Source organism: Drosophila bipectinata, chromosome XL (assembly GCF_030179905.1).
Source record: "Drosophila bipectinata strain 14024-0381.07 chromosome XL, DbipHiC1v2, whole genome shotgun sequence".
NCBI lineage: Eukaryota > Metazoa > Arthropoda > Insecta > Diptera > Drosophilidae > Drosophila > Drosophila bipectinata.
Window position 1 is genome coordinate 6,933,161 of NC_091734.1, and position 16,460 is coordinate 6,949,620.

General features: G+C 45.4%; 2 protein-coding genes and 1 long non-coding RNA gene across 5 annotated transcripts in view; 2 read left to right on the forward strand and 1 right to left on the reverse strand.

The window, feature by feature from the left end:
* Positions 1-5,364, forward strand: part of futsch — a 45,359-nt gene extending 39,995 nt beyond the window's left edge. For all 3 annotated transcript variants that reach the window (XM_043210048.2, XM_070282558.1, XM_070282564.1), the window contains exons 7-8: positions 31-1,468; positions 1,869-5,364. In XM_043210048.2, coding sequence (XP_043065983.2) covers positions 31-1,468; positions 1,869-2,038 — 1,608 coding nt within the window. In that variant the 3' untranslated portion in view covers positions 2,039-5,364. The remainder of the gene's footprint in view (positions 1-30; positions 1,469-1,868) is intronic.
* LOC138926946 (uncharacterized) lies at positions 5,356-6,239 on the reverse strand. The gene is made up of 2 exons (XR_011443605.1): positions 5,720-6,239; positions 5,356-5,675 (listed from the first exon to the last, which is right to left on the reverse strand). It is a non-coding gene; the product is annotated as an uncharacterized lncRNA (long non-coding RNA).
* Positions 6,240-6,406: 167 nt separating this feature from the next.
* Positions 6,407-7,811, forward strand: Gr2a (Gustatory receptor 2a). Its single transcript, XM_017237444.2, has 4 exons — positions 6,407-7,378; positions 7,440-7,508; positions 7,568-7,657; positions 7,722-7,811. Exons 1-4 carry the CDS (start codon positions 6,407-6,409, stop codon positions 7,800-7,802), a joined length of 1,212 nt encoding a protein of 403 aa, XP_017092933.2. The 3' UTR covers positions 7,803-7,811.
* Positions 7,812-16,460: the final 8,649 nt, after the last annotated feature.

Consider the following 16,460-nt stretch of genomic DNA (forward strand, 5'->3'; position numbering starts at 1 on the left):
TTTTAATAATTACCCCCATATTTGTTGCAGCACCACGTTCAGGAGCAGGAAGAGATCCTCTCTGGAGCCACAGCCATCGCCAGCGGAGGAATAGGCTCTATTGGCGAGCCGGATCTCCCCGAGCTGCACGAACTGCGCGGCATAGAGTGCACCACCGCCTTGAGCGGCAGCACAGAAAAGATCATAACCACTACCATCACCACGGTGACGAAGGTGATCTCCGCCGACGGCAAAGAGATCGTCACCGAGCAAAAGACAGTCACCACCACGGACAGCTCGGAGCCAGACAGCGAGAAGGTAGTAGTGACCACCACCCGGACGACCAGCGAGAGCGAGCGCGACCAGCTGCTGCCGAAGGAGGTGGCCCTGCTGCGGGGCATGTACCGGTCCAGCACACCTGGCAGTGAGGAGGATGACGACGTCCTGCCCGGATCGCCACGCAGCGCCACCAGCTACGAGCTTCAGCACTCCAGCTCCGGGGTGAGCAAGCGCTCCGACCTGGATGGAGATGGCGACGGGGACGAGAGCCAGGACGACATTCCGCCACAGTACGGCAGCGAGGAGCACTCGACGGCACGCTCGATCCTGCTGCCCCGCAACGAGGACCCTATGGCCGCCTCCTTCTACGGCGCTCTGCCCGACACCTTCGCACCGCTACCGGCACCAGCACCAAAGACCAGCACCGAGCCTATTCCCATCCAAGGGGCCGTGGAGTCATCCAGCCAGGAGTCCTCCAGCAGCCAGCAGACCTGGGCGGGACACAAGTTCCTCGACCAGGCTGACAAGGACTTCCAGCGAGCGCTTGAGGAGCATGTGCAAGCGCGCGGCGCCGAAGTCATGTCTTCCGTTACCGCCAAGTACTCGTATTCGCCCTCGAAGGCCGAGGAGGTGGAGCAGATCGTGACGAGCACGGCGGAACGGCAGCGCTTCCCGCTGAGCGACGTCCAGCGGATGCGAGTGGCGGAGAGTGGGTTTGCCACCGTCGGTGGCCAGCATCAGGAGAAGCCTGAGGAGGCAGCCCCCGCCACAACCACAGCCATAACTGTTCCAGAAACCACACCTGCAACAACCACAACCACTTCGACCGGCGCCACACCAAAGGACCGTCTCGAGGAGTGGGGAAAGCCCCTGGGCTTGCCCTCGCCCGCTCCTCTGCCCGTCGAGGGCGGCGCCGACATCCGGACCACGCCCAAGAAGGAACGCCGTCTGGTGGCCACGAAGACGCGACTGAACAACGAGAAGAATCTGCGTAAGCGCAGCGAGTCGCCCAACAAGGTGGGCAAGAAGCCAGCTCCTGTCTACGTGGATCTGACGTACGTGCCCCACAACGGTAACTCCTACTACGCCCACGTCGACTTCTTCAAGCGGGTGCGGGCCAGGTACTACGTATTCTCCGGCACGGAGCCCAGTCGCCAGGTGTACGATGCACTGCTCGAGGCAAAGCAGACATGGGAGGACAAGGAGTTGGGTGAGTGTTGCCAGCAAGGATTCCTATGCTTTTAATTTACATTCTAGAACACCATTTTACATTCTTTTGTTGCCGAGCCAGTAGCTTTTATAGTCCACTCACTGTTCCCCTAGAGGTGGTTAACTTTTCCTAGTGATGGGCGATTGTTAAATATCGATATTTTTAAACACTTAATTTCGCACTTTCAAACACTAATTAGGAAACTTTGAAAGCTTAAACCGAATAAGGCGGGAAGAGATATTCTTTAATATTTTTTAAAAATGTTTGCTTTTAAAATTTGTTTCATTTTCTACAACCTTGCTTCTGTTACCACTTCGGTTTATTGTTTTCCATTAGTTTACATACATTTGCTAAAACATGTACTAAAAAAGATACTACCTTTATTCTGTGAATCTTGCAGAGGTCACCATTATACCCACGTACGATACCGACGTACTGGGCTATTGGGTGGCTGAAAACGAGGAGCTGCTAGCCAAGCACCGCATCGACCTCTCGCCCTCCGCCTCGCGCTGCACCATCAACCTGCAGGATCACGAGACATCCTGCTCCGCCTATCGCCTGGAGTTCTAGGCCACGGGCCTGTTTATTGCATTCGACGACGATGACTAGAGACGAACCCACAACGCACAAACCCAACCAACCAACCAACCAACCAGGAACCGTGGAGCAGGAGACGTGCCGGAGCATCGAGTCCGTGCTGGACTTTTAAAGTGCCTGGACATGATGCTCCGGCAGCGACTGGCAGGATAAACACCGGACTAGTACCAGGAGTAGGACCACAACCAAAACCAGGATAACGGACAACGGACGATGACAGGACGACAGCAACAGACAGCAAGGAAACTGGAAAGGATGTAATATGGGCGCACAGAAAACGGAGACATGCGACGCAGAGCTGATACGGCGGAGGATGCCACTTTGTTTGCGAATGCAGTGCCGTCTATTGAGCTTTTGCGCCTCTACGTAACCAGAGCTACGTAATTAATTGATATATGTTTTGAAGAAATTAATTACCAACAAAAACCAAAGGGAAAACCCGAAAAAAGAAACAGTGCAACCGAACCATCAAGAAATCGAAAGACACGGCGTTAGTATCCGTTGCTTTAATCGAGAATGTCAAGCTACCTTGTCTAGAAACCCAAAGATCAAAATAGTTATCGAAAAATCTCGCCTAGCTAAAATATACACGCAAAAGGGGGAACCCCACGCAATCTAAATCGAAAGCTAAAACTATGCAAAGAAATGGGAAATGAAAACCAAAACCTCTATATATGTATACACAAGCATATACATTACATACATATATGTAATGATGAATAATATTCGTGTTAATTGTATTAGTGGAAACTTTACGAAACGCAAAACGAAGGTGTTTCGAAATTTTAAAGCGTAGCCCCGCGAGTCAGAGCGCTAAGTAGTCGTAGGATAAGCGATATTAGAAAGATCATAGAGACACATAGGGCAGATCGGATTGGAATGCGATTGGTTTGGCTTGAGGGTGGAGAAGAAGGACCTTCTTGCTCTACTCCACGATCCAAACAAACTAAATCAAACAGTTTCGAACTAAAATCTACAATATACGATTATCCATTTAAAGTTTACATTTTCCGATTACCCCGCGCCCGTCAAGATCCAACAACCTCGATAATGTGCCTCCTCTTTAGGGGATATACTCGTACTCGTACACCCAAAATATGTCTGCACCAAAAGCCCCCAGAATAGCAGTTCCGTAGTCCATTCTTAATCTTTTGTGTTGTCTTTCCTTATCTGTTTGATTTCGTTTTGTTGCAGGCAGAAAGACTTGAACATATATCCAGCAGCTATAGCAATCGATAAGCGATTAACGATAAACGATAAACGATATACGATATACGTACACCTCAAAATAGGGAAGGGAATTTTGAATTGAATGGAATAGAGTTTAAGTGGAAGGAGCTGGCGAAAGTGGGTTTGTTGCTGGCGGGTGATAGACTAGGACCTCGACGGACAAGGACCCTGGAACAAGGACTGAGAGTCAATGCTGATGTTACAATATAAGGATAATGAGGATCCGAGGAGACAGAGGACTAGAACTGGGCTTGTGATCAGGTTAGGTGGGTTGTTCGGGAGGGTGGACAGTGGGTTTGGGATCAGGACATGCAGAATGCAAGACAGTCGGGACGAGAACGACAGAGACAGAGAGAGATAGAGAGAGAGAGAGTCAGATAAACTAATACGATTAAATATTGAAGAACACAAAGTGAAGGTTATTTTTCTATATTTTTTTTACTTTTTCATAGTCATAGAATAACAAATTTTCAAACAAACAAACAGATAGCAGAAACAACTGATAAATATGCGATTTAATAGGAGGAAGGATGAAAAGGACGACGAGGAGGAGGAGGAGGAGGAGCAGGCACACAGGCAATTTTAAAATGTTAATCACAAAATGGAACAAGCAAAAAATATTAACAAAAAAAAAAAAACAGTCCAAAGAGCCAGTTACAATTAAAAACAAAGAATCAAGTCAGACTTTTTTAGGCTACGCGTATATTTTTGTGTTGCTTTTTATACAGGACAGCAACAGGTCCTGCGGCGGCAACTGAGGCGGCGGCAGGACATCCGACAGTCAACTGGCAACCGTCCAGTCTACAAACCGTTTGGCTAAAAACAACAGAAATTAAGCAGATTTAATAGGACTAAGAGGGGAGCGGGCAGAGCGGGACTAGGCAGACTAGGCAGATATAGACTTGAAATACCGTTACGCGTTACCCCGATCCGTGATCCCCGTCCGACCAGCACCGGAAGCGGATATATACACGCAGACATATACGTATATACTACGATTCCAGTCGATGTTTTGATTATTGAGTAGCTTGCAGTCTCCGCTTTGAGAATTTTAAATTCATAATCAAGAAACAAAAAGCTAAAAAACTTTAAAAATAAAAAAAAAAACGAAAAAAGAATATATAAAATTTATTGAATATTATAATTAATTTCCAAAAAAAAAATTCGTGCGCCAAGCGAAAACTAAAGCCGAAGCAAAACAAATCATGAAAAATGATTAATGAAAACAATTAAAATTAAAGATAATGAATACTCACACGTGAACAATATACACACTATATATATACTCTATATATATATATACACATACATATATATGTACTTGAGCGTATTGATGTTGCTTAAAAAAAAAAACAAACAAACAAAAAAAAAGAACTCTTCTAATAGCCAGAAGAAATTTTTTGCCTTTCATGAAACGAATTTTCCCCTAAGATACGAAAAAATATTAAACATTGTTAACCTTTGCCCCCCTCGTCTTTGTTTGCGCCTCGATTTGGGATCCGGGACCTTGCGTTCCGGATCCGGATCAGATCATTATACGGCACCCCACACAACCCTCACCCTCACACACACACGTATCCATTGCCTTATATCCAGTGAACCACAGATATCTGCATCACATACCTTATATATAGAGTAAGAATCAATGTATCGACAAATATGTACGACCTATGAGAGTTTGTTTGTTGAATTTGCTTTTACGTTTTAGCAGCTTCGATTTAAATCAAATATACATACTACGCGCGCGGGTCCAACTTTGGACGCCCAGTGCTCTATATAATCATTAGAAGAGGCAGCCGGATTGTTGAAAACAAAGCGCGAGAATGTGGTCAGGAGGGGAGGAGGAGGGCCGAGTCCCCAGACAGGACGAGGCCAGCAGGATAGTATTGAGGGACGGCCAGCACAAAGTACATCCGACATGGCAGTCAACGGGAAGAGTTAAAAAAAACTAAAAAAATAAAGACAAAGAGCAAGAATCGAGAAACGAAAATATATATGTATTACATTTTATGAAACGTAAAGCTTATCTCAAAAACTATTTCCAATGCAAAACCCAAATCTGAAGAATATAATAAACGTATTTATGTGAAGATAATGGTATTTTCATTCATTTTCTGTTATTGCCGCTTGTTGAAGTCTGGTGATTGATTGCCGCGTCCTAAGTGCTCTAATTACTGTCTGTCCTGCCCATGGGTGTCCTGCTTGATGGATTGGCAATCGCCTGTTGAGTTCCTGTGGTCAGGTGTTTCTGTTCGAATCACTTGTTGGTGTACATTGGAGGGCCACTGACGTCTACTGGTGCTGGTGGGTGTTATCTGTTGCCTGCTGTCTGTTGGATAAGTTTTTGTGAGGACGAACATCTTGCCGGAGGAGTTTCTGCCTAGAATCAGAGGTGAGTCACAAATAAAGCGGCAAGTCAATTACCTTATATGTCCATCGCATTTTCATCAAATGGCACAGGATATACTTCTTCTGCGTCATTATCGTCGGATTCCATTGGAATGGGCAAATCAAGTCCTTGGCCTTCAGTAACTACAGAGCCCTGTCCCAGATATTGGCCCGGTCCTTGTCCTTGTCCCTGGTCAAGTCGCTGTCCATGACCATGACCCAATCCAATTCCGAATCTCATTCCGTGTACCTGCCCCTGGCCGAACGTTTGTCCATGTCCGCGCCCTTGTCCAATTACGCTGTCCACACCCAGTGCGGGACCGTAACAGTATCCACTACGTGGTGGCGGCATCGGCGGAGACTGAGCAGGCGCCATCTCGGACGATATGCCATCGAAGCCAAGCTTGCGCTTCGTTCCATTGCTTCGGGTACTCTTCATTTCAGATCAACTATATACTTTTCGATCGATATATACGACTTCTTATTGAAGTGAGATCTGACGAAATTCCCAACTCTAGAGAAAAGGGTGTCTAGGCCGACTTGGTATAACAATATTTTAAACACTTTCTATGAGCCATTAGAGTCTACCCCTTTTACAAGTCAATGGTCTATTAGGTGAACAAACATCATTCATTATTTTAAAGATAAGCTAATCGAACCATTATCTGCCACAGATATAGGCCGCTATCCGGAACCAAATCGTCAGTCAGTCATCCCCGAGACATGGAAACGTTGCGTTCCCTAGAGCCATTGCACCACGTCTGTCGAGTTGCCAATCTGTGGCACTGGCGACTGGCAGCTCCGCCAGACACTGACGGCCTCCTGATCCAGAGATCACGCTTGTTGGAGGCCTACGGCTGGGGCGTCTGGGTGGCTGCCACCTGTGTCGCCGCCTATGGCGTGTTTGTGGAGGGCGCCGAGAAGGACCCCGAGGAGACGTCCGTTACCAGCATCGGGCACACGGTCGACTTTATCCAGCTGGTGGGCATGCGGGTGGCCCACTTGGTCGTCCTGCTAGAGGCCCTATGGCAGCGAAAGGCGCAGCGAGAGCTCTTTGCGGAGCTGGGCGAGATCGAGAGCCTGCTGGTGAAGGAGCTGCACGCGGACGTGGATAGTGGTCGGAAGCGGCTGCGTCGCCAGTTAGGGCGACAGGCCGTGTGGCTGCTCTGGGGCTACGCGATCAGTCAGAGCTTGATTTTATGCGCCAAGCTGCTGGGGCCCGGGCATTACTTTCCGGTCTACTGGATTTACTACCTGCTGCCCCTGATGGTGTGTGGTCTGCGATACTTCCAGATCTTCACCGCCGTGCAGATCGTGCGGTGGCACCTCGACCTCCTACTGCAGAGCCTGCAGCAGTTGCAGGTGAAGGCTGTGGTATTAGGAGACCACGGAGGAGAGTGTCTGGAAGCGGAGAACATGGCCATGAAACGACTCTCGGCCGTGCGAATAATCTACCAGCGCGTCTGGGCTCTGGTATCCTTGCTGAACCGCGGCTTCGGCATCTCCATGCTCCTTCTGGTGGGAAATGACTTCCTGGCCATAACCTCCAACTGTTACTGGATATTCCTCAGATTCCGCCAGTCGGACGCCTCACTCGGCGACATCCTGAACATCCTGGCCAGCGCTTTGTGGTCCGCGCCCCATTTGGGCAACGTGCTTATCCTGTCCCTGCTCTGCGATCGCGCCACCCAGTGTGTGAGTTTCCGGAAAGCCCAAGCCATACTTCCAGCATCTCATTCGGTTTTTTCCTTCTCAGTGCACCCGCCTGGCCTTGGGCCTCCACCAGGTGAACGTGGACCTGCGAAACGACATCCACAACGCTTTGGTGAGTTATTCTAGGATACCTTTTTTCCTGCCACTTTCAGTTCTCTCTATTCGGACCAGATCACTCAGTTCTCGCTGCAGTTGCTCCACCAGCGCCTACACTTCAGTGCCTCTGGATTCTTCAACGTGGATTGCACCCTTCTTTACACGGTTAGTCTTTTCCAATGGTTTCTCTAGCCTCTACGAGTTAACGATTTAATTTTGTATTGGACAGATCGTGGGCGCCACCACCACCTACCTGATCATCCTGATACAGTTCCACATGAGCGAGGGCTCTGAAGCAGGATCAGGATAAGCGTTTTTTCTAGTGCACCAGCAGTCATTTGGCAATTTGGGCCAAGGTCGGCCGATTTTGTAGGCTGACCCCTTGGAAAAATTTCGAAAAATTAAAAAACCCGATTTATGCAATCTTTTCAATAAGGAAAGTCGCTTCAAAACATTTTTGTAATGGTGTTAATTTAATTAACTTAATTTAACTTATTTAAGAAATAAGTCAAAGTAATTGTAATGGAATGATGCAAATATACATACAATATATATTTAATTTTTAAAACGAAATTTTTCCTGTTGTTTTTGGTTCGAGAAGTTTGACATCAACAAAGGGAGCTTTTGGGGTTGTTAAAGGACTTGGTAGTATCCTGGGGCTAATGAAGGGTCGGAGGATATTAATCCTCGATTTTATATTGGCATTCCGTTTCCGAATCGGCTAAGCAATGGCCAGGATGTTTCCAATTCCAATATTCCCAAGTATGGGTTCCGATTTTTCAATTTCGTGTTTTGTATATAGCGTATATCTCGGCCATTTCTGGACCGATTAAGGAACGGAATACCATTTCTGAATCAGGACATCAATATCCTTCGATCTGCATCAAAAGATTGGCGAAATCGATCAAAAAAAATTCGACTCGATTTTCGCAATTTTTGAAAATTTTTTGTCTGATTTTGACAAAATTGGTATGCAATTCGATAGATTTTGGGACGCTGATTCCGAAAATGCCAAGCGTTGCCTGATCGGACCACGAATGGCCGAGATATGGGCTGCAGAAGCCCCAATTTTGGCCCGATCTGGCAACGCTTGACATTTTCGGAATCAGCGCTCGAATGCCCACCGAACTGCATACCACGATTTTCGATATCGAACAACTCATTTTCGACCGATTTTTCGCAAAAATGGAAAGGCTATACATCACGATTTTTTCCAATTTTCGCGGAAAAATTTTTTGTCTGATTTTGACAAAATTGGTATGCAATTCGATAGATTTTGGGACGCTGATTCCGAAAATGCCAAGCGTTGCCTGATCGGACCACGAATGGCCGAGATATGGGCTGCAGAAGCCCCAATTTTGGCCCGATCTGGCAACGCTTGACATTTTCGGAATCAGCGCTCGAATGCCCACCGAACTGCATACCACGATTTTCGATATCGAACAACTCATTTTCGACCGATTTTTCGCAAAAATGGAAAGGCTATACATCACGATTTTTTCCAATTTTCGCGGAAAAATTTTTTGTCTGATTTTGACAAAATTGGTATGCAATTCGATAGATTTTGGGACGCTGATTCCGAAAATGCCAAGCGTTGCCTGATCGGACCACGAATGGCCGAGATATGGGCTGCAGAAGCCCCAATTTTGGTCCGATCTGGCAACGCCGTACATTTTTGGAATCAGCGCTCGAATGCCCACCGAACTGCATACCACGATTTTCGATATCGAACAACTCATTTTCGACCGATTTTTCGCAAAAATGGAAAGGCTATACATCACGATTTTTTCCAATTTTCGCGGAAAAATTTTTTGTCTGATTTTGACAAAATTGGTATGCAATTCGATAGATTTTGGGACGCTGATTCCGAAAATGCCAAGCGTTGCCTGATCGGACCACGAATGGCCGAGATATGGGCTGCAGAAGCCCCAATTTTGGTCCGATCTGGCAACGCCGTACATTTTTGGAATCAGCGTTCGAATGTCCACCGAACTGCATACCACGATTTTCGATATCGAACAACTCATTTTCGACCGATTTTTCGCAAAAATGGAAAGGCTATACATCACGATTTTTTCCAATTTTCGCGGAAAAATTTTTTGTCTGATTTTGACAAAATTGGTATGCAATTCGATAGATTTTGGGACGCTGATTCCGAAAATGCCAAGCGTTGCCTGATCGGACCACGAATGGCCGAGATATGGGCTGCAGAAGCCCCAATTTTGGCCCGATCTGGCAACGCTTGACATTTTCGGAATCAGCGCTCGAATGCCCACCGAACTGCATACCACGATTTTCGATATCGAACAACTCATTTTCGACCGATTTTTCGCAAAAATGGAAAGGCTATACATCACGATTTTTTCCAATTTTCGCGGAAAAATTTTTTGTCTGATTTTGACAAAATTGGTATGCAATTCGATAGATTTTGGGACGCTGATTCCGAAAATGCCAAGCGTTGCCTGATCGGACCACGAATGGACGAGATATGGGCTGCAGAAACCCCAATTTTGGTCCGATCTGGCAACGCCGTACATTTTTGGAATCAGCGTTCGAATGTCCACCGAACTGCATACCACGATTTCCGATATCGAACAACTCATTTTCGACCGATTTTTCGCAAAAATGGAAAGGCTATACATCACGATTTTTTCCAATTTTCGCGGAAAAATTTTTTGTCTGATTTTGACAAAATTGGTATGCAATTCGATAGATTTTGGGACGCTGATTCCGAAAATGCCAAGCGTTGCCTGATCGGACCACGAATGGCCGAGATATGGGCTGCAGAAGCCCCAATTTTGGTCCGATCTGGCAACGCCGTACATTTTTGGAATCAGCGTTCGAATGTCCACCGAACTGCATACCACGATTTTCGATATCGAACAACTCATTTTCGACCGATTTTTCGCAAAAATGGAAAGGCTATACATCACGATTTTTTCCAATTTTCGCGGAAAAATTTTTTGTCTGATTTTGACAAAATTGGTATGCAATTCGATAGATTTTGGGACGCTGATTCCGAAAATGCCAAGCGTTGCCTGATCGGACCACGAATGGCCGAGATATGGGCTGCAGAAGCCCCAATTTTGGCCCGATCTGGCAACGCTTGACATTTTCGGAATCAGCGCTCGAATGCCCACCGAACTGCATACCACGATTTTCGATATCGAACAACTCATTTTCGACCGATTTTTCGCAAAAATGGAAAGGCTATACATCACGATTTTTTCCAATTTTCGCGGAAAAATTTTTTGTCTGATTTTGACAAAATTGGTATGCAATTCGATAGATTTTGGGACGCTGATTCCGAAAATGCCAAGCGTTGCCAGATCGGACCACGAATGGACGAGATATGGGCTGCAGAAACCCCAATTTTGGTCCGATCTGGCAACGCCGTACATTTTTGGAATCAGCGTTCGAATGTCCACCGAACTGCATACCACGATTTCCGATATCGAACAACTCATTTTCGACCGATTTTTCGCAAAAATGGAAAGGCTATACATCACGATTTTTTCCAATTTTCGCGGAAAAATTTTTTGTCTGATTTTGACAAAATTGGTATGCAATTCGATAGATTTTGGGACGCTGATTCCGAAAATGCCAAGCGTTGCCTGATCGGACCACGAATGGACGAGATATGGGCTGCAGAAACCCCAATTTTGGTCCGATCTGGCAACGCCGTACATTTTTGGAATCAGCGCTCGAATGCCCACCGAACTGCATACCACGATTTTCGATATCGAACAACTCATTTTCGACCGATTTTTCGCAAAAATGGAAAGGCTATACGATTTTTTCCAATTTTCGCGGAAAAATTTTTTGTCTGATTTTGACAAAATTGGTATGCAATTCGATAGATTTTGGGACGCTGATTCCGAAAATGCCAAGCGTTGCCTGATCGGACCACGAATGGCCGAGATATGGGCTGCAGAAGCCCCAATTTTGGTCCGATCTGGCAACGCCGTACATTTTTGGAATCAGCGCTCGAATGCCCACCGAACTGCATACCACGATTTTCGATATCGAACAACTCATTTTCGACCGATTTTTCGCAAAAATGGAAAGGCTATACATCACGATTTTTTCCAATTTTCGCGGAAAAATTTTTTGTCTGATTTTGACAAAATTGGTATGCAATTCGATAGATTTTGGGACGCTGATTCCGAAAATGCCAAGCGTTGCCTGATCGGACCACGAATGGACGAGATATGGGCTGCAGAAACCCCAATTTTGGTCCGATCTGGCAACGCTTGGCATTTTCGGAATCAGCGTCCCAAAATCTATCGAATTGCATACCAATTTTGTCAAAATCAGACAAAAAATTTTTCCGCGAAAATTGGAAAAAATCGTGATGTATAGCCTTTCCATTTTTGCGAAAAATCGGTCGAAAATGAGTTGTTCGATATCGAAAATCGTGGTATGCAGTTCGGTGGGCATTCGAGCGCTGATTCCGAAAATGTCAAGCGTTGCCAGATCGGACCAAAATTGGGGTTTCTGCAGCCCATATCTCGTCCATTCGTGGTCCGATCAGGCAACGCTTGGCATTTTCGGAATCAGCGTCCCAAAATCTATCGAATTGCATACCAATTTTGTCAAAATCAGACAAAAAATTTTTCCGCGAAAATTGGAAAAAATCGTGATGTATAGCCTTTCCATTTTTGCGAAAAATCGGGCGAAAATGAGTTGTTCGATATCGAAAATCGTGGTATGCAGTTCGGTGGACATTCGAACGCTGATTCCAAAAATGTACGGCGTTGCCAGATCGGACCAAAATTGGGGTTTCTGCAGCCCATATCTCGGCCGTTTGTGGTCCGATCTGGCAACGCTTGGCATTTTCGGAATCAGCGTCCCAAAATCTATCGAATTGCATACCAATTTTGTCAAAATCAGACAAAAAATTTTTCCGCGAAAATTGGAAAAAATCGTGATGTATAACCTTTCCATTTTTGCGAAAAATCGGTCGAAAATGAGTTGTTCGATATCGAAAATCGTGGTATGCAGTTCGGTGGGCATTCGAGCGCTGATTCCGAAAATGTCAAGCGTTGCCATATCGGACCAAAATTGGGGCTTCTGCAGCCCATATCTCGGCCGTTTGTGGTCCGATCTGGCAACGCTTGGCATTTTCGGAATCAGCGTCCCAAAGACTGTCGAATTGCATACCAATTTTGTCAAAATCAGACAAAAAATTTTTCCGCGAAAATTGGAAAAAATCGTGATGTATAGCCTTTCCATTTTTGCGAAAAATCGGTCGAAAATGAGTTGTTCGATATCGGAAATCGTGGTATGCAGTTCGGTGGGCATTCGAGCGCTGATTCCAAAAATGTACGGCGTTGCCAGATCGGACCAAAATTGGGGTTTCTGCAGCCCATATCTCGTCCATTCGTGGTCCGATCAGGCAACGCTTGGCATTTTCGGAATCAGCGTCCCAAAATCTATCGAATTGCATACCAATTTTGTCAAAATCAGACAAAAAATTTTTCCGCGAAAATTGGAAAAAATCGTGATGTATAGCCTTTCCATTTTTGCGAAAAATCGGTCGAAAATGAGTTGTTCGATATCGGAAATCGTGGTATGCAGTTCGGTGGACATTCGAACGCTGATTCCAAAAATGTACGGCGTTGCCAGATCGGACCAAAATTGGGGCTTCTGCAGCCCATATCTCGGCCATTCGTGGTCCGATCAGGCAACGCTTGGCATTTTCGGAATCAGCGTCCCAAAATCTATCGAATTGCATACCAATTTTGTCAAAATCAGACAAAAAATTTTTCCGCGAAAATTGGAAAAAATCGTGATGTATAGCCTTTCCATTTTTGCGAAAAATCGGGCGAAAATGAGTTGTTCGATATCGAAAATCGTGGTATGCAGTTCGGTGGACATTCGAACGCTGATTCCAAAAATGTACGGCGTTGCCAGATCGGACCAAAATTGGGGTTTCTGCAGCCCATATCTCGTCCATTCGTGGTCCGATCAGGCAACGCTTGGCATTTTCGGAATCAGCGTCCCAAAATCTATCGAATTGCATACCAATTTTGTCAAAATCAGACAAAAAATTTTTCCGCGAAAATTGGAAAAAATCGTGATGTATAGCCTTTCCATTTTTGCGAAAAATCGGTCGAAAATGAGTTGTTCGATATCGAAAATCGTGGTATGCAGTTCGGTGGGCATTCGAACGCTGATTCCAAAAATGTACGGCGTTGCCAGATCGGACCAAAATTGGGGTTTCTGCAGCCCATATCTCGTCCATTCGTGGTCCGATCAGGCAACGCTTGGCATTTTCGGAATCAGCGTCCCAAAATCTATCGAATTGCATACCAATTTTGTCAAAATCAGACAAAAAATTTTTCCGCGAAAATTGGAAAAAATCGTGATGTATAGCCTTTCCATTTTTGCGAAAAATCGGTCGAAAATGAGTTGTTCGATATCGAAAATCGTGGTATGCAGTTCGGTGGGCATTCGAGCGCTGATTCCGAAAATGTCAAGCGTTGCCATATCGGACCAAAATTGGGGCTTCTGCAGCCCATATCTCGGCCGTTTGTGGTCCGATCTGGCAACGCTTGGCATTTTCGGAATCAGCGTCCCAAAGACTGTCGAATTGCATACCAATTTTGTCAAAATCAGACAAAAAATTTTTCCGCGAAAATTGGAAAAAATCGTGATGTATAGCCTTTCCATTTTTGCGAAAAATCGGTCGAAAATGAGTTGTTCGATATCGAAAATCGTGGTATGCAGTTCGGTGGGCATTCGAGCGCTGATTCCGAAAATGTCAAGCGTTGCCATATCGGACCAAAAATGCGCTTTCTAGAGCCCATATCTCGGCCGTTTGTGGTCCGATCTGGCAACGCTTGGCATTTTCGGAATCAGCGTCCCAAAGACTGTCGAATTGCATACCAATTTTGTCAAAATCAGACAAAAAATTTTTCCGCGAAAATTGGAAAAAATCGTGATGTATAGCCTTTCCATTTTTGCGAAAAATCGGTCGAAAATGAGTTGTTCGATATCGAAAATCGTGGTATGCAGTTCGGTGGGCATTCGAGCGCTGATTCCGAAAATGTCAAGCGTTGCCATATCGGACCAAAATTGGGGTTTCTGCAGCCCATATCTCGTCCATTCGTGGTCCGATCAGGCAACGCTTGGCATTTTCGGAATCAGCGTCCCAAAATCTATCGAATTGCATACCAATTTTGTCAAAATCAGACAAAAAATTTTTCCGCGAAAATTGGAAAAAATCGTGATGTATAGCCTTTCCATTTTTGCGAAAAATCGGTCGAAAATGAGTTGTTCGATATCGAAAATCGTGGTATGCAGTTCGGTGGGCATTCGAACGCTGATTCCAAAAATGTACGGCGTTGCCAGATCGGGCCAAAATTGGGGTTTCTGCAGCCCATATCTCGGCCGTTTGTGGTCCGATCTGGCAACGCTTGGCATTTTCGGAATCAGCGTCCCAAAGACTGTCGAATTGCATACCAATTTTGTCAAAATCAGACAAAAAATTTTTCCGCGAAAATTGGAAAAAATCGTGATGTATAGCCTTTCCATTTTTGCGAAAAATCGGTCGAAAATGAGTTGTTCGATATCGAAAATCGTGGTATGCAGTTCGGTGGGCATTCGAGCGCTGATTCCAAAAATGTACGGCGTTGCCAGATCGGACCAAAATTGGGGCTTCTGCAGCCCATATCTCGGCCATTCGTGGTCCGATCAGGCAACGCTTGGCATTTTCGGAATCAGCGTCCCAAAATCTATCGAATTGCATACCAATTTTGTCAAAATCAGACAAAAAATTTTTCCGCGAAAATTGGAAAAAATCGTGATGTATAGCCTTTCCATTTTTGCGAAAAATCGGTCGAAAATGAGTTGTTCGATATCGAAAATCGTGGTATGCAGTTCGGTGGGCATTCGAGCGCTGATTCCGAAAATGTCAAGCGTTGCCAGATCGGGCCAAAATTGGGGTTTCTGCAGCCCATATCTCGTCCATTCGTGGTCCGATCTGGCAACGCTTGGCATTTTCGGAATCAGCGTCCCAAAATCTATCGAATTGCATACCAATTTTGTCAAAATCAGACAAAAAATTTTTCCGCGAAAATTGGAAAAAATCGTGATGTATAGCCTTTCCATTTTTGCGAAAAATCGGTCGAAAATGAGTTGTTCGATATCGAAAATCGTGGTATGCAGTTCGGTGGGCATTCGAGCGCTGATTCCAAAAATGTACGGCGTTGCCAGATCGGACCAAAATTGGGGTTTCTGCAGCCCATATCTCGTCCATTCGTGGTCCGATCAGGCAACGCTTGGCATTTTCGGAATCAGCGTCCCAAAATCTATCGAATTGCATACCAATTTTGTCAAAATCAGACAAAAAATTTTTCCGCGAAAATTGGAAAAAATCGTGATGTATAGCCTTTCCATTTTTGCGAAAAATCGGTCGAAAATGAGTTGTTCGATATCGGAAATCGTGGTATGCAGTTCGGTGGACATTCGAACGCTGATTCCAAAAATGTACGGCGTTGCCAGATCGGACCAAAATTGGGGCTTCTGCAGCCCATATCTCGGCCATTCGTGGTCCGATCAGGCAACGCTTGGCATTTTCGGAATCAGCGTCCCAAAATCTATCGAATTGCATACCAATTTTGTCAAAATCAGACAAAAAATTTTTCCGCGAAAATTGGAAAAAATCGTGATGTATAGCCTTTCCATTTTTGCGAAAAATCGGTCGAAAATGAGTTGTTCGATATCGAAAATCGTGGTATGCAGTTCGGTGGGCATTCGAGCGCTGATTCCAAAAATGTACGGCGTTGCCAGATCGGACCAAAATTGGGGTTTCTGCAGCCCATATCTCGTCCATTCGTGGTCCGATCAGGCAACGCTTGGCATTTTCGGAATCAGCGTCCCAAAATCTATCGAATTGCATACCAATTTTGTCAAAATCAGACAAAAAATTTTTTCGCGAAAATTGGAAAAAATCGTGATGTAT

Excerpts from the sequence above, each read along its gene's own strand:
- Gr2a (XM_017237444.2), top strand. The coding sequence starts at position 6,407 with ATGGAAACGTTGCGTTCCCTAGAGCCATTGCACCACGTCTGTCGAGTT. Across the intron at positions 7,379-7,439 it reads GCGATCGCGCCACCCAGTGT|TGCACCCGCCTGGCCTTGGG; the intron begins GTGAGTTTCCGG and ends TTTCCTTCTCAG. Across the intron at positions 7,658-7,721 it reads ATTGCACCCTTCTTTACACG|ATCGTGGGCGCCACCACCAC; the intron begins GTTAGTCTTTTC and ends TGTATTGGACAG.